At 38.3% G+C, this 21,246-nt stretch overlaps 2 protein-coding genes across 4 annotated transcripts; both read right to left on the bottom strand.

Moving 5' to 3' along the window:
- Nucleotides 1-482: 482 nt before the first annotated feature.
- On the bottom strand, nucleotides 483-6,436 carry LOC127649298 (uncharacterized). Of its 3 annotated transcripts, none has more exons than XM_052134365.1 (3): nucleotides 6,379-6,436; nucleotides 3,781-4,467; nucleotides 483-2,266 (listed from the first exon to the last, which is right to left on the bottom strand). In XM_052134365.1, exons 2-3 carry the CDS (start codon nucleotides 4,423-4,425, stop codon nucleotides 2,114-2,116), a joined length of 798 nt encoding a protein of 265 aa, XP_051990325.1. In that variant the 5' UTR covers nucleotides 4,426-4,467; nucleotides 6,379-6,436; the 3' UTR covers nucleotides 483-2,113. The 3 variants fall into 3 exon arrangements, with proteins under 3 accessions (XP_051990325.1, XP_051990310.1, XP_051990317.1); XM_052134350.1 differs by lacking the exon at nucleotides 6,379-6,436 and adding an exon at nucleotides 4,634-4,817; XM_052134357.1 differs by lacking the exon at nucleotides 6,379-6,436 and adding an exon at nucleotides 4,634-4,816 and having other exon boundaries at nucleotides 3,781-4,536.
- A 2,603-nt stretch (nucleotides 6,437-9,039) lies between these two features.
- Nucleotides 9,040-21,036, bottom strand: b3gat3 (beta-1,3-glucuronyltransferase 3 (glucuronosyltransferase I)). The gene is made up of 5 exons (XM_052135429.1): nucleotides 20,492-21,036; nucleotides 20,219-20,387; nucleotides 16,089-16,443; nucleotides 12,013-12,303; nucleotides 9,040-10,195 (listed from the first exon to the last, which is right to left on the bottom strand). The coding sequence occupies exons 1-5, from the start codon at nucleotides 20,577-20,579 to the stop codon at nucleotides 10,097-10,099; spliced, it is 1,002 nt and encodes a 333-aa protein (XP_051991389.1). The 5' UTR covers nucleotides 20,580-21,036; the 3' UTR covers nucleotides 9,040-10,096.
- Between the last annotated feature and the right edge of the window lie 210 nt (nucleotides 21,037-21,246).

Raw genomic sequence — 21,246 nt, 5'->3', positions numbered from 1 at the left:
TTTCTGAAGTAGATATTTTGAGTTAGCATAATCTTAATTTGTTACTCAAAAAAGCATCTTGCTGTGTCTAAATTATTTGCATTAGTTGACAATTTGTGCCCAATAACTATTGCCCGGTATCTGCACGATATCACTTTAAACCACTTAGGGGCCTTTTACCCCCCAAAAAGGCTCCCTCAACACCTTTTTTAATAAAGTGAATTTTAAACAAAACTACCTTCTGTTATTATTTCTTTTCACACAAATTATTTTGCCCCATACATTTTTTTACCTTGATACATTTTGTGACCAGAAAAAAAAAGAAAAATCCTTGAGGGGAGAATTTTGCCCCGTTGTACCCTTCAGTGACCTCTTATATGTCAAAAGATCAAGGAAGATGTCATGACCCCTTTAAAAACAAGGCAGCTTCAAAAGTCATGTTTGAGGTATGACTGATTGTGTGGCATTTTAATTTATGTTGTAGACCAAATCATCCAATCATATGTAAAGTTTACCACAGGCCTTAGTTACTAATAATACATTGAAAAGCATCATTATAAAAACCAATGGGAAATTCCTGAAGGAGCCCATGTTGAATAAGCCTTCCAGATTCACCTACAAATTGAAATCACAGCTGTGCAGCTCGATACTGCAGTGATTTATTGAGTGTTGAATCTTGACTTGCTAAAGAAAATCTCTATTTATTTTCTTTAAAAAAAAATTTTTTTCCAATCATCACATGTTTTTTTCTTCACTAGATGGCACCATTTTTGTAATACACGGGTACTTGTACAGTTAGTGTGCTATGTTCTGAAAAGCATACTACCATGTATCATACTCTACTTACTTGCTATGCAGTATGCAGTGTATACATTTTGCATTAAACACCTGGATGACCTGCCACATTCATCAAAACATTTAGTAAAGTCTACAACAGCACACATGCATGGGATGCTGTATCCCTACAATGTGTTCAACTTACGTCTCCAGAGTGATGAATGAACCAGAAATAATATTAGCCACAGCCCACATTTTTAACATTTCTTTCCTGACTCATTATTCGATCACACTGTCAAAAGTTAAGAAAATTTCACAAAATACTTGATCAAAAAAGCAAAATAACCATTTCCCCCCTGAGATTATAACTGGATGACATTACCTGAATTAAACATGCTTCACAATTAGTTCATGTGACATCAATGAAGCATATATCGTTTGATTATTCATCATTGCATGATGCATACCGTTTCATAAACTATTTTATTTAAATTCAGTAAACAGTCTGCTACCATTCCATACCAGACATAGACAAAGAGAACAGCCAACTGACATATGTGTCCTCATGGCACGGAGGCAGTACTGCAGTCTGTGAAGTGTTGAAACCTATGAAGACACTATTATTGCTGTTTGAAAACATTACCTAAATTTGACCTGTGGGAGTCCCTCATGGGCGATAAGGCATACATGTAATAATTATTAAGTAAGTATTATCACTATCGGTTTTTAATAATGCAAATTTGGTAGAATTAAATTTTTTTTTTATGTAAAACAGAATTGAGTGACCAAATGGCCCCCCAAAAAAAACAATAATAATTATTAAGAAACTGGGTTTGTCAGGAAGATATACAAAAGCCAAAATACCTCTTCACCCTAATTATTGCCTCAGTCATTTACGTATATACTTCAATGCCAGTGATGTTATTGATGACATTTTAGAAAAGCTTTTTGAGTGACCAGATTTGTTTTTGTGAGTTAACCCTTCGAGTCATCTTTGTAATCTTCGGAAGAATTCAAGTTCATGGCCAAAATACAGGAACTCCTCAATACTGTTCACAGCTCAAACATTTTGATCACATCCAGAATAGAAAAATATCTCCATGTTGGATAATTAAGGGCATAGGCCTCATGTGTTCCTGCGAAGAAACAAAGATCAGCTACACGCCCCTGCTAAATAGTGCTGCGATAACAAATATATACACTGATAAAAAGTTCAAATATTGACCCCCTCATGTCAGGTTACACAATAACAGTACTGATCGGTTCTGTGCAACAAAACAATAGATATTAAATCTGCGAGCACATTTATATTCATAAATGAAATTACAGATCAATTTGCACATCAACAGTCCGTCTTTTATCTGAATTCTGCCAAAGCTCGATTCCTGTTCATTTTGGTTTTGTCTGATAGTGAGGACGAAGAGGATGTTGATGAGATAGGTGTCAGCGTCACACTGTACAGATTGGCAACAAATGTCTCCCATCCTCGACGGAAAGCTCTGTCCAGAGCCTACAGAAGAAATTAAATAGAAAAGAAAAGAAATTATGTCACTCTTACAGTCACAAATAAAACAAATTACCTTGTATTTGAACAGACATCATTGTTTGTTAATCGGGAACATGTTTGTTCTGTTGGTCGTGCTTATTGACCATGTTGTGGCAGGGAATCAATGTGCCCTCAGTAGCTGAACTAGAGGTCATTGAAAGCAGGTGAAGTGACAGGGTCTTTTGATTGACTGCAGAAATTCTTCATCAGAGAAAACGCTTCAACCAAGGTCACCTTGCAAAGGTCTGGACTGAATAGAGTTGTTGTCCCTGAATCACTTGCATCTTTCCTCTGACTATATAAAGTGCAAACAGAAATCAGATTTGTGACATAACAGAGGAATAGAGAGTGTAGCCAATAAAATAAGAAAGTGTAGGATAAAAGAGGGCAGAGAGAAGCAAAATATTATCCTAACATGCAGCAATGAGTGTTTAGGAAGTGTGGAGAGATGGAAAGAAGAAACCAACCATGGTATGTTGCAGCAAAAGTAAACAGTTATGGGGTGATGGAGTCTTATCTGGTGGCACTAATTGTCTGCTTGATTCCGCACACTGTAGTAAAAGAGCTTTACACCAGATGCTCCCCGAAATGTTCCCTTTTTGAACCACAGATGCTTAAAGCATTTTAAATATTTCATTAATATTGACTCTTTGTCATATGAGTTAATGTGATTAATAATTTATCTGTGATACCTTGTAATGTGATACAACTTGTGTATGGAGCATGTGGCAATGGCTTAAGTCATTAAGTTCTGCTCAGATTCACAAAGAAATCAAGACTGAAGAATATTCATTTTTTATCGTTAGGTGAAGGGGTTAGGGTTGGGTTAAGGTTAGGGTCAGGTTTAGGGTTAGAATGAATGTGCATATATTTTTTATGAAGAGACAAAGCACTCTTTAAATACAGTATACATATACATGTTGTTTGTGTACATTAGTTAAGGCCAGTTAACATGAATGAATAATGGATAAAGGTTTTACAACATTTATTATTCTTGGTAAATGTTTCTAGATACTGTAGGTCTACACTTATACACTTTCACATTAAAAGTTGCATGTGGTATTAATGCATAATGAACTAACAATAAGCAATAGCATATTTATAAATGAATGTTAAACAAGATTAATAAATGCTTTTAAAAATGACTGTTAGTTGTTAGTTTGTGATTCCTAATGCACTAACTAATGTAAACTAATGGGACCTTCTCTTAAAGTGTTACTAAATAAACTGATCTCAGCAGGTCATTTCCACATTACATTTTTTTTATTTGAAACCACATTGATTTACACTTCTCTCCCACACTAGAACAGCTTTTTCCTCTATCAAAAACTGATGCTTTCCAATACCACATACTTTGGAAAACAATGACGTTAGGATATTGAAAACACAGTATTCAAATGAAAATGGATTAGTGTGGATGTAGCCTCAGTGCCAAAACAAACATCCATCCAGACATTCTGTTAACAGCCAAATCTCACCTTGTGATAATTCTTGAGAGTGTTCCTCTTTACATCTTCCATTGATTCTCCATCCAATTTTCCGTCTGTCTTTTTCTCTTTTCTTGTGTCTTCTAGTTCACTTTTACACTCTCTCTTTCCTGAAATCAGAATCTGATTATCTACATGCCCCCTCACAGAGATCAGTGCTGGTTCTGCTTCTCTGCTGTCTGCTGCTTCCAGGGTTTGGGCCACTGCTGGCACCTCTGGATTTGGATCTACAAAGGGGCTCTTTTCAGTCTCAGTACCTTCACTTTCTTTCGCTGAGAAAGATTTGTCATATTTTTCTTTCCTAGAACATTTTCTGGTCCAGCGCTGACTCAGTCTGCTTGGCTTTCTCTTCAGTAAATTGGTCCTATCATCATCTATCATTCCCAGGTTAAAGTCAAACACATGGTCATCCTCTTCTATCCAACTTGGGCCCGTTGTGTTGTGTTGGCTGTTTCGGATCTGTCCTCTGGTCTCTGGTCTCCTCAAAGTTCCTATCTGGTCTTCTGTGGGCTTTCTCTCCACCTGTACATCATCTCCAACCATCTCATTCAGGCGCCCGTAGAATCCATTAGCCCTGACCAGGAAAGGAGGGGAATGAGGGGCTTTGTTCTTTTTGGAGCTCTTGCCGATAGTCATGGTCTTGTGAACTCAGAGAGATAATAAACCAGTTTTTACAATCTTAAGAGGAAGGAAGAAGAAAACAAGTGACTTTGGCTTGTGGTGGTGGTCATCTGTTAAAAATGTTTTCTTTGGAATTAGAGCAGAAGACACATGACATTCATCAGCTTTTGGTTTTCAAATATTTTAAAGAATCTACAGAAAATTACACTAAAACATTCCTTACATAATTAAAGGGAAGAAGAGGAATAAGAAGAGCAGCATTTCTTGGGCAACTGTCGAAATGAAATCTGCTGAGGATTATCTCTCCCTTCTATCCATCAGCAGTGTGTGTTTATCAATCATGTCATTATAGGCACACTGTTCAAAGTTCAATCTGTGTGTACATAGCATATCAGTAAGTTCCTATTTTGGGACAGTATGTCTCCTGAGTGGACAAACCACCCATTGCTTTATCACTCAGATAAGATGAACTCTCTTTTTAGACTCGGTCTTGGTCTTTGACTCAAAATTACTCACAAAAATGTCATATTGCACAGATATTTAAATGGAATCATAATTAAATGTATATATTATTTTTCAGTTATACCACGGGTCTGTTGAATGCTTGATTCTGATTGGTTGACAAATGTTCTAAGGTGTGCAATTATTTTCCAGTAAACGCACGGCTATGAATTAGTTCCAAGTCTTGACCGCATAACAGTTCCATATCACTTCGCCAAATTATTTCAGGTATTAGAGCCCTACAGGCTGCCACAACAAAATAACCAATTAAAACAAAGACATTGGTTTAAGTAAATCAGTTAAGATCCTCAAACAATGTCTAAAAATCAAAATGTATAAAAATTTCGATTGAAACGTGTCTTAGGGATCCCACTCTTGCTCTCGCTTTCGAAAACACTTTTCGAACTAGCAACGGAGGCTTGAGCTGGATCAGAGCAAGATGCTGAATCCATGGCAGAAGAAATTGTTCCACTCACAAGAGTGTTTTAGGGACGAAAACCAGAAAATGTCTTGAGATAAAACCCTGACCGATATATTAAGTTGTGCTAACCGTGATATAAGCAGAATAATTGACTCTGGCCCATTTAATTATTGAAAAATCTCCACCAGACGTGGTGACCACATTACCACCTCGGGTGTGCATTATTTTTTCAACAATTCAATGGTCCGTTGTCAATTATTCCTTACTTATTCATGCCAGAAGCGCATTAGTTTGTGGAATACTTCAGATATTTTAACAGATAGCAAAACAAAGATGATTCATATTTGGAATTAAATATATTTTAAAGATTTATAGTGTGCTTTCAAGCATTTAACTTGCATATATGCTTTAACTTTTGATAACTTTCAGTATTCAAAATAATTTTATGATGAATATTTTAACACACTGACAGTGCTTAGTTTTTTATTTAATGTTTTTGTTTGCAGTGTCCTTCTGCCCATGAGATCTGCAGAGATGTTAGGTTGCAGTTGTGCTCATTTGAAAACATTATTAACACTTTAATATAACTTTACAGTTTTAAATTAGTTAACAACATTGGTTAACATGAACCAACAATGAACAATGATTTTACACCACTTCATAATCTTGGTTAATGTTAATTGCAACATATACTAATACTTTTTAAATGATAAGTTATGTGCTAATATGTGCTAACATTAGTTAATACATTATGAACTATATATACAGTAAAAATGTGTTGCTCATTGTTATTTCATGATACCCAAGACATTTACTAATTTTAACAAATGTAACATTATTATAAAGAGCTACAAAGACAACTTATTCATATGCATTTAAAGCTGACCAACTTCTGCATTCATAGTTAAGTTTCTGTAATAGTACGGAGTATGTCAGAGCATAGGCATGATTTAGTATTGTAAATGGAAGTTTACATGACATTTTACATTACTGTACATTTCAATGTACAAATATTCAAACAGAGCTTATTAGGTTGAGCGACTTACCTGTTCACTGTCTCCCGTGACTCTGCTCTCCCTCTCTCATTGCCCAACTCACCTTACTCACACACACACACAATCATCACACTGTGTGAATCTGTCATCATTCAAGCAAACTACTGTAGCTCTTCCCTCCCCTTCTCGCTCGTTTTCTGTTTCATTTAATAAACCAAAGAAGGTTTATTTTTCTACAAAAAGAAAAACACACAATTGTAAGAATATCATCTCAGAATGCTTTTCTGAGGTGCAGGTTGGCGCTGTCTTGGCAGCACAAGGGGGCCTACACAATATTAGGCAGGTGGTTTTAATGTTGTGGCTGATTTTGTGTACTTTACAGTTATATATATCATTAAACTATATAATGTTCAAATACCAACCTAGCCCTGCTGGAAAATCCATCTTAAACTGGTAGCTGGTTTTGGGACATAGTAGCTGGTTTCTTGCTGGTCCAAGGTGGTCATGAGCTGGTCCAAGCTGATCTTTTGCTGGTCTAAGTTGGTCATTCACTGGTCCAAGCTGGGAGACCACCTTAGACCAGCTACCAGCTGGTCATACCAGCTCAAGGTAGTTAAGCTGGTTTGAACATGTAGCTGGTCGACCAGCTAAGGACCAGCTGGTGACCAGTTTGGACCAGTTACCATGTCCCAAAACAAAGCTACCAGCTTAAGTTGGATTTTCCTGCAGGGTGGAACTTCAAAAATCTGCTTTGGACTTTTAAATGTACTGTTAACCACAATAGTAACACAGGTGGGATAACAAAAGGCCACATTGTGACTTCATCAAGAGTGGACTGTCCAGGAGCAATGGCCAATATATCTATCTATATATACACACACATTGTACGTACACTTTACAGTGTCACTCACACAAACTCAAGACGCCATCAGGGTCACAAGTATAACTAAACTAAACTACCCCACTGTACATAACTGATATCAAGAAAGAATACAATTTTATCAAATGTTATGGGTCGCAAAGTGACTTGGGAACACCAGGTTTTTGTTTTTTCTATAATTTTAACAATAGTTTACAAAAAAGTACATGTATTGTCTTGTTAAATATAACATACATTAACACCGTTAAGATAAACCATACTACTAAATATATACACTATATCACAAAAGTGAGTACACCCATCACATTTTTGTAAATATTTGATAATATCTTTTCATGTGACAACACTGAAGAAATGACACTTTGCTGCAATGTAAAGTTGTGAGTGTACAGCTTGTATAACAGTGTAAATTTACTGTCCCCTCAATATAACTCAACACACAGCCATTAATGTCTAAACCGCTGGCAACAAAAGTGAGTAGGCCTACACCTCTAAGTGAATATGTCCAAATTGGGCCCAATTAGCCATTTCCCCACCCTGGTGTCATGTGACTCATTAGCATTACAAGGTCTCAGGTGTAAATGGGGAGCAGGTGTGTTAAATTTGGTGTCATCGCTCTCAAACTCCCTCAAACTGGTCACTGGAAGTTCAACATGGCACCTCATGGCAAAGAACTCTCTGAGGATCTGAAAAAAAGAATTGTTGCTCTACATAAAGATGGCCTAGGCTATAAGAAGATTGCCAAGACCCTGACACTGAGCTGCAGCACGGTGGCCAAGACCATACAGCGGTTTAACAGGACAGGTTCCACTCAGAACAGGCCTCGCCATGGTCGACCAAAGAAGTTGAGTGCACGTGCTCAGCGTCATATCCAGAGGTTGTCTTTGGGAAATAGACGTATGAGTGCTGCCAGCATTGCTGCAGAGGTTGAAGGTGTGGGGGGTCAGCCTATCAGTGCTCAGACCATACGCCACACACTGCATCAAATTGGTCTGCATGGCTGTCGTCCCAGAAGGAAGCCTCTTCTAAAGATGATGCACAAGAAAGCCCGCAAACAGTTTGCTGAAGACAAGCAGACTAATGACATGGATTACTGGAACCATGTCCTGTGGTCTGATGAGACCAAGATAAACTTATTTGGTTCAGATGGTGTCAAGCGTGTGGCGGAAACCAGGTGAGGAATACAAAGACTAGTGTGTCTTGCCTACAGTCAAGCATGGTGGTGGGAGTGTCATGGTCTGGGGCTGCATGAGTGCTGCCGGCACTGGGGAGCTACAGTTCATTGAGAGAACCATGAATGCCAACATGCATACATTACTATAAAATTACATGTATGGTCTTGTTAAATAATTTCACCAGTTACATTCTTTTCCCAAAACTATGATTTTTTTTTACAGTGCACAGCAGTATGTTCATTTCTTGCTCAATGTTTAATTTGAGTAGAAAACCATCTGAAGAAGTTGCAATAGCCTCTGGGTGATATCAGCTAAAACAGAAACAGCTGTTTAACAGCTGCGAGCGCTCTTGTAAAGTGGTGGAGGGAGCGTATTACAGGACCCAGCAGAGATGTATAATTGAATCATAATACAGAGTGTGTGCATTGTCTAGGTTATTCATTTTCTTGTGGTTTCTGGTGCTATAACTCACATGGCAATCAGTAGCTGGTGAAAGAACATGACAACCTCATAAAAATGTCAGGATTAGTCAAACTGTTCAGAGGGGCAAGACATCAGTTGACCTGAAAATCTCTCTAATTCCTTGAGCACAAAATCAGCAGTGGCAACCGTTTTTATTCACAACAAAAGTGGAAGTGCTTGAACACGATTCAATAAGTTGAGCTGAAGAAGCCGAGGGTGAAGGTGATGGACTGGCCAAGCATGCATACTAACATTTTTAATGTTAAAAGCTAACATTCTGTGATTCTACAAGGGGACTTGGCACCTCAACTTTAATATTCTTACCTTTTTTAGGTTGAGATTCAGTAAAACATGTAGAGCTCTCAAGCAAAACAATAGAAACATTTGAGCTAATGTAAACTGAATAACTGTTGAAACCTCACCTGCTACATCACCGGCAGTACAGAGAGTGATCTACAAAAGAACTGAAAATGCTTTCGTATTATGAGAATGTTTTCTCTATTTGCTGTTTTACAAGTGACATCTCAGAGTTGCTGTACTTCACACTCTGTCACTCGAAGCCTTATCAGCACCACGTACATACACAATAGACCAAAGATAACAATCACATCATTGGGATTCAAAATAAATTATTAATAACATAAATAGACATCACCTCTGAACTAGCACTGTCCTCAATGTCATTTAACAGTGAAGAAAAGGAAAAGAAACATAAATCTTAAGACAAAAGCTTGACATTATAACAGAAGACGAACACTTCAAGACATCAGGACAGATGCAAAAGACAAGTACAGCATTATTTAACAGAGACATGGCCAGTATTGACAATACATCATAATACATATATTTCAAGTAAACCACACAGATACATTACACATAAAGATATAAATACAGCCTCAGCTTATTGATTTCAATACTATTAGATACAGTTCAAGTGTACAGAGGATATATATTGTATATGGCAAGAAAAACAACAATTTATGGAAATCCGTTTTTCTTGGTTAATTCTGGTTTCTCTCTCCCACCCTGCATTCAGCTGACTCATCACTACCTTTGCTAATTCTTCTAGGCCAAAGTCTGTAGTGTTTTTGTGCATGTTAAAAAGAGCTGCCCAAGTATAACGGTTCATTGTCAGAGTTTCTCAGAATTGTTTTTCCTTTTGCCATATAAATAAGACCGTAAATCTATTTGGCACACCAGATGTTGTCAACATGTATGTTTTGAGAAGTCCTGGCATGTTGTGAGGTGAGGCTTACACCTCCACATCAGGATCTGAACCCAACCCTTGCTTCTGTAGTGCGTCTTCCCTCTTCATCTTTAGCTTCTCAGTTCGGGTGTGCCACACTAGCACCTGAGCAAGAGAAAAACAATTCCAATTGTAATTCAATAATATTTCTTTTAACCTAAACACACGCACACCCGAAGCACACGCCCCATCTGTCCACATGATCTAACAGAAAACGTGATTCATCAGACCAGGCCACCTTCTTCCATTGCTCCATGGTCCAGTTCTGACACTCACGTGCCATTTGTAGGCGCTTTCGGAGGTGGACAGGGGTCAGCATGGCCACTCTGACTGGTCTGCGGCTACGCAGCCCCATATGCAGCAAGCTGCGACACACTATGTTCTGACACCTTTCTGTCATGGCCAGCATTATGTTTTTCAGCAAAATGTGCTACAGTAGCTCTTCTGTGGGATTGAACCAGATAGGCTAGCATTCGCTCCCCATGCGCATCAATGAGCCTTGGGCACCAATGACCCTGTCGCCTGTTGTCTTTCCTTGGACCACTTTTGGTAGGTACTAACCACTGCATACCGGGAACACCCCACAAGACCTGCTGTATTGGAGATGCTCTGACCCAGCCATCAAGCCATCACAATTTGGCCCTTGTCGAAGTCGCTCAGCTCCTTATGCTTGCCCATTTTCCTGCTTCCAACACATGAAATTCAAGAACTGACTGACAGGTGCCATTATAAAGAGATAATAAATGTTATTCACTTCACCTGTCAGTGGTTTTAATCTTGTGGCTGATCAGAATAAATGCTTTATAGCTCAGTCTCCTCCTCACAGTGCATACCAAGTGCCATTACTCAAAAGCAGATGAATGGCCTAGTCCAGTGTTTCCCAAACTGGGGTACGCGAGGTAACAATGGGGGTACTCGAATGACATTCTGAGATTTACTGTTCTTTCACAGTCTAAAATAACATTCAAACCCAGTTAATGTATTTCTCCCTGGCAAAAATTATTTCTAGTGTAGAAACACCAAAATGGTTGTGTCATAAAGGTCAGAAAAATATGCAATGAAAACCTATCTTTTACGGTTATAAAATGCATTTACTCATGCGTCACACACAGGGCTGGACTGTTTTCGCAGTTTAAAACGTAATTTGTATTTAAGGTTAGATGCATAGGGGGTTTTGATTCTGATGGTGTAAGTTCATAAGCTTTGATGACAGGTGTCAGACATTCAGCAGCACCAAATAATTTCCATATTCACACACAGTAATTTTCAATCACATTTGCTCACAAGGTAGAGACCTGTTTTTACATTGTTGCATGATGTTTTTTCAGCAAATGAGTTCAATCTTGCTAACAGTGTCAAATGTAACATAAAAAGCCCCTTGAGCTGACCGCGCAATTGCACAGATTCTTAATGCTCGAATTCGGCCGGTAATGCCGTACCTGCAATGATGCGGAATTCCAGGCACAGAACCGAATGCTATTCTTGCATACCACGACGCGATGAGGGGGGGGGGGGGGTGTTTCAAGTTATTTAGATATATCATATCTAGCATTCCCATCTCAATCGGTAGGCCATTTATTCAGTATGTATAAGATTAATATAACATGTACAAAACATGTACAAATATAACATGATTAACATAAGGGAGTTGTTTTACAAAAGATAATTGTGTTGAACAGACATATTTTTAAATGACCTTGTGTGAATTTTATCTATGTGTTAGAGAGGGGGTACGTGAAAGGATGTTGAATGTTTGAAGGAGTAGGCCACTGTAAAAAGTTTGAGAACCACTGGCCTAGTCTATCAGACAAAGATGTAATGCAAAATGTGTAGGGATAATCCGTAGAGACCTAAGAGAAAATAAGATTACAGTGTACATCCGTGCTGCATATTTGCTACAGGAAGAAGAAAACTGGAGCTACCTTGGTGCACAAATCTGCTTTGGGTTCCAGCTCCTCCACAGTAATCAGGTGCTGAAGGAAGCTGCTTTCCAGGAAGCCCATCTGAGCATCACCGTCAAAGCATGCTTCGGGATTGGCCAGTACCTGTCTCAGGGACACTGCAAAACCAGCCAGGTCCATGGGGAAAGGGCGATTGGGGAGCCAGCCAGTGTGGAAGCGCACAACTTTCCCGTCCTCCACCACAGGACGCTCAAACTTCATCCCGCCCACCAGTCCCACGGGCCATACAGAGACACGGTGCGTGTATCGTATCTGAAGGGGAGGAGAGTGAGGATGGAAAAAGCATTACAAAAAGCAAAAGATGGATGTACAGTAAATCAATAGAGCCTCCTGGTAAAAACAATAAACGGAGATATGGTATAAAACTGTATAAAATAATGAAACAAAAACTGCTGAAAAAGCACTTCTGTTGTACCAAGAAAATTATTAATAATGAAACTCTGCCATCATTCACCATGATGTTGATCTAAACCCGTATGACCTTCTTTCATGCAACACAATAAGGAAAATGTTACTTTCAGTGAATGTGCTTTTTTTTCCCCCTCCAGATTTTGAAAGTGAATGGTGACTGAGACTCTCAGTCCAAAAAGCACAAAGGCAACATAACAGTAATCCATAATACTTCAGTAGTTAATCCCATATCTTCAGAAGTAATATGTTAGGTGTGGGAGAGAAACAAATTCATATTTAAGTTTGTTTTTTGCTAGAAATTCCTCTCACTGACCAGCAGAGAAGAATGTGAATGTTTCTCATCCATACCATCACATCGCTTCTGAAGATATTGATTTAACCACTAGAGTCTTATGGATTACTTTTATGCTGATTTATTTATTTTTTTACTTTAAAATGTTGGCACAATGTATGGACCAAAAGAGCTGAGAAATTCTTCTAAAAATCTTGATTTGTGTTCAGCAGATGAAAGAAAGTCACATACATCTGTGATGGTATGAGGGTGAGTAAATGATGAGAGAATTTTTGGGTTAACTATCCCTTTAAAGGCTCTTGTCAGATCTGGATGAATTAGAAGAGAGGTTTGGAAACCTTTTTATAATTATTATGGTGAAAACATGAACAATGTCCCACAGGAACATTATATATAATACTGTAATATAAACCAAAGCAAGATCATGCTTTATTAATGCCTATTTTTGCTATTTCATAGCTTTTAAAGTCCTGCGTGGACTCTTAGTTCAGTAGAGTTTTCAGTGTCGAAAGAATTTAGATCATTAGTTCTGTACAGCAGTACCGCCGCTCCCTACTACGCAGAGTATGCAGCCTGTTTAAGGCAAAATCCCACGTCAGGCAACGCTCTCTTCGCCGTACGATCGCCTTGCGCCCGCACATCTCAGAACATTTACACTTAACTTGGATGTTTACATGAATTTATACAGTTAATCAGCCCGAAGTAGCTGCAATAGTTTCCAGTACCCCCGCGACGGCATATGCGTAAATACTGCTCACGACATGCGGGACAAAGCACACTGATATATTGTGGCACCGATTTAAAAATGTACACTTAAGAACTTACGTCATAAGAACCCATATTTACAGAATCACCCTGAAAATGACCATCACCATGTCACAGAAAAGCCCACGTTATCATCAGAGCCACAACTTACCTCAACAATGTGCTGCCTAAGGTTGAAGCTGCAATTTTATCTTGAAATATCCGCTTGTCTTGGTGTTAAATGAAGGGATTGCATGATGAATCTATTATTTTTTCACTGTGTGGAGCAAAGACAATGTTTCACTTTGTTTGAAGAGCATGATGCAGCAACAGTGATGGACGCTTGAGTGACAGTCTGTGACAGCATGCGCAGCTGTGTGAACTTCTGCTGTTGTAAAAGTCCCATTTAATAATCTCTCAATAAATTACACATTAATTAAAAACAATATGTAATGACAGGAATGTCACCTGCTGTAACGTAGTAAATGTAAATAAAATTCATTAGAAATGTACTTGAGAGTAAAAAGTTTAAGTAAATGTAACAGATTAAATGTAGTGCATTACTACCCATCTCTGCCAATGTGGCAAATGGTAGTGGCATAGTCGGCTAAAGCACATAACTGGTAATCAGAAGGTTGCTGGTTTGATCCCCACAGCCATCACCATAGTGTCCTTGAGCAAGGCACTTAACTCCAGGTTGCTCCGGGAGGATTGTCCCTGTAATAAGTGCACTGTAAGTCGCTTTGGATAAAAGCATAAATGTAAATGTAAGTCAGAAGTTGATCAATGATTTGATTTGAGAGTGAATAATGATTTAAATCACAGTCTGTTCTCATGGATTCATTGAAAACAATTTATGTAGTTTACCCATTTTTGTGCAAAACTCTGGGAATACTTGGAGTGGCCGGGGTCCAAATTACCCCACGACTATGCTTTCTTGGGAGATAAAAACCGTGATACCCAATGTAGCAAAGAATGCATTTATCCTTATAAAGATTGGTTGCATTACGGCTGTTTGGATGATAAACGGCTGTTTTCACACAACTCCAGATATGAAAGATCGGATTGATGGGATGTTTGAAATTGCATCATGCGAGAGCATGCTGGAGAGACTGCATAGTGAGGGTGAAATGAAATAAACATAGGATAAATTTTGGCAACACATTCAAATATTATGAATAAATATGATTGTATAATGACTGAACAATTTTCATGCACTTTTATTTTGGCTGCCTTCATTTATTGTGATGAATGGCTGATTATGTGAATGTAGGCGTGTTCTAGTGTGGTCAAGCAAATTCAGATTGTTGAACAATAAAAAGTTGAATTACAGGAGATGTAGAATATGGTGCACATATTCACATCTTCGCATGAACTACTAATGGCACTTTTGGTGGATTTTAAGATTTTAAGTGAGTCTCTATAAACTGCAATCAGCAAATATCCTATAAATCCTATATCCTATAAAATATCTCCTTTTGTGTTCTGACAGTCTTAATGCCCTTGCACACTTCATACAAAATCAACAAATCGAACAAATGTGTTTAACACCATTTAGAACAAAATCTGGCCAAAACGAAGGTGTTTTTGCATTCGTTTAGGTGGTTTGTAATGGAATGTCAGGGCCAACTTTCAGGAAAACTTCTTACCGACTGCTAAACACTGTCTTACTGCCATTAGTCAAAGTAATCGGTAAGTTTGACCAAGAGCTCCACCTAGTTTGAGGCCCACAACCAATTGCTTAGTCAGAAAAGAACAGTCAACATGAACACACCAGTGTGCAGTTAATAGTGTCCGAATGAAAAGGTGATGTCTGATATATATATATATATATATAAAATACTTATTTATTTTTAGACTTTCTGACCCCAAGACCAAACTAATTTCTGCAATTCTCCAGCTGTGATCCTTGGAGATTCTTTGACCACTTGAACCATCCTCCTCACTGTGCATGGAGACAAAATAGACACACGTCTTCTTCCAGGCTGATTCTTAACATCCCCAGTTGATTGGAACATGTTCATTATTGCCCTGATGGTGGAAATGGGAATTTTCAATGCTTTAGCTGTTTTCTTAAAGCCACTTCCTATTTTGTGAAGCTCAACATCCTTTTGCCACAAATCAAAACTATATTCTTTAGTTTAACCCTCTGTGATTGATGATTAAGGGAATTTGGCCTGTGTGTTACCTCATATTTATACTACTGTGAAACATGGGGTAAAAATTCATGTCATGGATTCAGCTATTCTTGTCATGGCTGAACAATTTCATGTTCCTAGTCACCCAGGTGCACTAAAAATGTAAAATATGAAGGGGAATATACTTCAGATATATATTTTACTCATAAGAATTTCTAGAGGTGCCAATAATTGTGACCAAACTGTTCTACTTCAATTAAAGGTTAGATTTTTATTTTTTTATGAAAGATCAAAAGTTTAAACAATGTAGATTTTTTGGCAAATATTTTTGGCCACTACTGTATAGAAGTTAATACTGGTATATTTAAGTCTGGAGAAGTTTTGCATCCAAATCTCTGTGGCACCGGCTTCTTCAAAATAAACAATACAAACAAAAACTCAGAACAGCTCACCTCTTCAAAAAGCTGCAGGCTATATGTGTTGTCATCATCAGCAAAATACACCACAGCATCCTCAAGGGCGGCCGCCTCCTTTCCCTTGGCGGCTGCACCCATCTCCCTGAGCCAGCGCAGACCCTCGTTCCTTTGCTCAGCACCTCGGGGCTTTAGCCAGCTGGGATCACCCTCCTGCAACTTCCTGTCTTTGGGGGTCAGCTTGTGTAGATGGGTGTATGTCAAGCCAGATGCAGCCAGAAAGTCTGTGACGAGTGAAGTTGGCTGGGTAGCGTCCTCCACCATGATCCAGTGGAGCTGAGGAACATGGAGGAAGGTGTGAGACATGCGAGTGAGCTCTGCCTTCTGCACCAGCCTGGAAAGAGAAGCAAGGTGGAAAGGTAAGAATGAAAGGCATGAAAGGTGCTGTAAGCGATGTTAGTCATCCTGGAACTTCTACCAGACACGCCTCCTCTTTCCAAAAATCCGCCCATCAAAGACATGCATGCAGATAGAGGAGGAGAGCATTTTAAAGGGGTCATGACATACTCATATTTTTTATTTTTTTATAATTGCATTATCTTCCCTGAGGTCCACTTATAATGTTAGTAAAGTGCTTTGCACAAAAAAGTCATAATTTAATAACATATGATATTTTCCACCCTGTTTCTGGCCCTCAGCTCTTTGGCTCTTTAAGTCTTCAATGTACACGTCCACTATTCTGATTGGCTAACATCATGCAGTCCCTCAAATACAGCCATATTTGAAACTCAATCAAAAGTAAATTAACAAACTAAACATTATAATTTATACAACTGTAGTGTCCTAACTGCCGCAACTTTCAATACTAGATCATTTGCAATGCTTGAATCATATTGTGACTGGTTCACAAGCAATCACACCGAGACGAAAACATACAATTCCAATTCTGAAAAAGTTGAGACAGTATGAAAATACTAATAAAAACAAAAAGGAGTTAATTGAAAATTCTATTCACCCTTTATTATATTGATGTTTTACCTTGGGAATTTCACAGTTTTTTATGTACAGTAATTTCAAATCAGATGACTGCAACACACTCCAAAAAGTTGGAACAGTCGAGTGTTTTCCACTGTGAAACATCACCATTTCTTCTAATAACACTTATTAAGCATTTGGACACTGAAGACACAAGTTTGTTAAGTTTAAAAAGTGGAATTTTCCCCATTCATCCATTATGCAGGTCTTCAGCTGCACAATTGTACAGGGTCTTCGTTACTGTATTGTGTGCTTCATAATGCACCACACATTCTCAACTGGAGATGGTCAGGACTGCAGGCAGGCCAATCTAGCACCTGCACTCTCTGCTTATTTGGCCAGTATGTAGTTTGAAGTTGTCCTGCTGAAAATGCTGGGACGTCCCTGGAAAATATGGTGCTGGATGGCAGTAAATGCTGCTCCAAAATTTTTACATAATCTGTAATTAATTTTTTATTTTTTGATTATCAAATTGTTGATTTTTTTAATCCATTTATCCACATGTTTATAATTGATTGCTGAATTGATTTATACATTTCTCAATTGATATATTGATTTATCAAATGACCTTTATAAGTGATTGCTCAATTGAATTATCGATTGATTATTGTGTGTCACATCAGGGCCCCCATAAATATAAGTTCAATACAGATGAATATAAAACAAGAAGTAAAAGGCAATATATCCATGTTTTGAATCACAATACACCAAGTCTCAAGAATAAATAACACTTACTCGAGTTGTACATCCAAAGAACCTCCGGCTGCACAAAAATATAAATAATACAACTTTCCTCACATACAAATAAAATAAACAACTTTTTCCTCCCATTGGGAAGTGATCATCCCTAAGCCCTGTTCTCTTCAAAAGACGAAAGGTGACAATCAGTCAGAACTCACTTTTTAAGGGAATCTAATTGGAAAATCTGTTTGAATTGACCCTACAGCATGGATTTGGCTCCCTGTGAAGGCATGATCAGTACGAGATAGAACATAGCCATGCGTGCTGAACAGCTGAAGGGGAAAAGAGAGTTTTCATTCTAGAAAGCATTTGATTGCACAAGGTTTCTGAACCTATATGTGACGTCAAGAATTTTCCTGAGTCTTTTTAGCTGGAAGAGAGATTGCAGATTTTAAATGCTTATGTTTTTTGAAAATAAATGTTGTCAACGTTTAGAAGTGCACTAGTTTATAGATGACCTAAAAGCTGATATGTTTGGACTAAAAGCAGCAAAACTTTAATTTTTATTTAATATTGATTTATAATATTCCTTTTATTCCTGATTGTCAATGACGGATCACTTTCTTTTCTTGTGTGTATACTACCACACATTAGTCCGATGTGTGTATCTGGTTCAAAACTTTTCAAATGTTTTCCAGATATATGGTACAAATATACTTTTTATTGGATTGTTTTTCTTGGGGAAGTTTTACATTGATAAAAGTAACCTAACTTTAAACCTTTGTTACTGATGTTTCAAAGAGGATTTTAGAATTATTGTGAGTCTCTCACAATTATTGTGAGAATACTTTAACACACATAGCTGTAGCTTGTAAGAATGCTCATATGTATTGATATAGCAATGTTCGTTCTACTGATATCTACACCAGCAGACGTGTAGCTGTGTATATAAATATCATGATTCTTGCTATCTGTGGTGGTGTGTGAAACATACAGTATGTTCTCCTTTCTATACATTTGACTGTTTTTAGCACATGCGTGCAACCATCCAGATGTCCGAGTCATGTTTATTTGTTCTGTAAATATTTAAAATGATGGGGTTTTGTTGTTGTTAAAGGTGAAAGGCTTTGAGCTTCAACTCACAGACTGATGACCGGACGTTCTCCTTTAGGATTTTCTGGTAGAGAGCAGAATTCATGTTTCCCTCAATTATTGCAAGTCACCCTGCCCTGAAACAGCAAAGCATCCCCACACTATCACTCTACCACCATACTTCACCGTAGGTATGATGATCTTTTTGTGGAATTCTGGGTTTGATTTACATATATGTAATGGACCCCTGTTTTCCAAACCATTCTACTTTCGACTCATCAGTCCACAGAACATTTTCCCAAAAGGTTTGAGGATCATCAATGTGTGTTTTGGCCAAACTCAGACAAGTTTAATTTTCTTCTGGGTTAGCAATTGTTTATGCCTCGCCGCTCTTCCATGGATGGCATTTTTGACCAGTGTCTTTCTGATATCGGAGTCACAAACAGTGATCTTTATTGATGCGAGAGAGGTCTGCGGTTCCTTGGATGTTGTCCTTGGCTTTTTGGTGACTTCCTGGATGAGTCGTTGCTGTGCTCTTGGAGGAATTTTGGAAAGCCTGCCAGGAGATATTGGCTCTCACTGTGGTTCTTTGGAGTCCCAGAGCCTTTGAAATAGCTTTGACCAGACTGATGTATATCAATCACCTTTTCCACTCATGATTTCTGGAATTTCTTTCAACCTTGACATAGTGTGCTACTGGGTGAGACCTTTTAGCCAACTTCATGCTGCTTCTATTTAGGTGATAATGAACAGGGCTGGCAGTATTCAGGCCTGGGTGTGTCTAGTCCAGCTGAACCCCATTATGAATGCAGTTTCATAGATTTGGGGATTTAGTAACTAAGGGAGTAAATACTTTTTCCTCACAGGCCCAGTTGGTATCGGATAACCTTTTTGCTTCAATAAGTAACATTATCATTTCAAAACTGTATTTTGTGTTTGCTTAGATTGCCTTTGTTTTATGTTAGATTTTGTTTGAATTATTGAAATAATTTATTTCATTTATGCATTTGGCAGACGCTTTTATCCAAAGCGACTTACAGAGCCCTTATTACAGAGACAATCCCCTGAGCAACATGGAGTTATGTGCCTTGCTCAAGGACACAATGGTGGTGGCTGTGGGGATCAAACAAGCGACCTTCTGATTACCAGTTTAGTGCTTAAGCCTCTACACCACCACCACCACTCCAATTTAGCATGATATATACACAAAAACAGAAGACATCAGGATGGGGCAAATACTTTTCCACAGCATTAAGAACATTTTCTGTTATGTAATTAAAAACCTCTTACAGCACCTACTATATACTTAGCATGAATGCCATTCCTGCATTGCAATCTTTTAGAAACAGCTGTGAACATACCTTGCATATGTGGGTGTTATCACATAAATAATAGGCACGTCAGACTTCTTGGGGTCTTCTGCCAGTTCTGATGTTTTAATGTGGTCCTGTAACTTCTGCAGCTCCCCTCTCAGCTGAGAAATGTGTTGATCTTTAGACATGCCATGGTCTCTACAATCACAGCGCTGACCTGCAGAAGAGTCAGTTAATGCCATGGGTAACAATGAATCATCAAGTTTGGCATTTTTACATCAGAAGAGGGAACACTCTTGAGAATAGTGCTGACAGTCTTACCCAACTGCATTAGCGCATAGATGAGTCCGAGTAGTGACACCATAAAGTAGAGCACGAACACAGTCTTGAGCCGCAGTCTCATTCCCATGATGATCTGCTGATGCTCAAATCTAGACTAAAGTAGGGCGATGAAACCGGTGCTCACCGAGACAACACATGTGGATCCATTATAACAACGACACATACGGCTTAGTGGAATTTTTTGCAAATTCACAAATACTCGCAAAAGATCCGGTGAGAAGAAAATTAGATATCTTGTTTTTAGTTAACTGGTCGATTTCATTATTCCCTAATGTCACGCAAGGCCCCAATCAAACTAATAGGCCTACTTTATTTGATTGTTGCTTGATATGAGTGTTCTTCATTTAAAGCGATCTTTTCCGATTTTTACCCTACAGATTACTTACTGCATTTAGTTACAGCATTTCCAATCATCCACTGCCCATAAACAACGGCTGTCTCGTTTGGAGGGCTGCGTGCTAGGTAGGACGCGTCCCTTGAAGGCTGCAGTATAACGAGTCAGTGTCCTCCTTTCAACAAGCCGACAAACGGAAACGTAACGTTACATGGTTGCTATGACAGCACACCACTCTTTAACAAGCGCGAGCGCGCTGAGTGAGAAGGGAACAAAGTCCCTCTGGAAGGGAATTCATGAGGTACATTTTAGGAGAGTTATAATGTAGAGAGAAAATGAAATATATTTTACAGGTGTGCTCTTAGTGTAATACTTTATTTTAATTATATATTAATATAAT

Source organism: Xyrauchen texanus, chromosome 1 (genome assembly GCF_025860055.1).
Source record: "Xyrauchen texanus isolate HMW12.3.18 chromosome 1, RBS_HiC_50CHRs, whole genome shotgun sequence".
NCBI classification, from domain to species: domain Eukaryota; kingdom Metazoa; phylum Chordata; class Actinopteri; order Cypriniformes; family Catostomidae; genus Xyrauchen; species Xyrauchen texanus.
Note: the sequence above shows the minus strand (reverse complement) of the source record. Positions and strands in the feature narration are given on the sequence as shown.

Bases quoted from the DNA above. Each gene is read 5' to 3' on its own strand.
- b3gat3 (XM_052135429.1), bottom strand. From the start codon at position 20,579: ATGGGAATGAGACTGCGGCTCAAGACTGTGTTCGTGCTCTACTTTATG. The intron at 20,388-20,491 runs GTAAGACTGTCA...ACTCTTCTGCAG, and splicing joins CTATGCGCTAATGCAGTTGG to GTCAGCGCTGTGATTGTAGA. The intron at 10,196-12,012 runs GTAGCTCCAGTT...TCTCTTGCTCAG, and splicing joins AAGCAGATTTGTGCACCAAG to GTGCTAGTGTGGCACACCCG.
- LOC127649298 (XM_052134365.1), bottom strand. From the start codon at position 4,425: ATGACTATCGGCAAGAGCTCCAAAAAGAACAAAGCCCCTCATTCCCCT. The intron at 2,267-3,780 runs GTGAGATTTGGC...TTTCTTCTGTAG, and splicing joins CTCTCAAGAATTATCACAAG to GCTCTGGACAGAGCTTTCCG.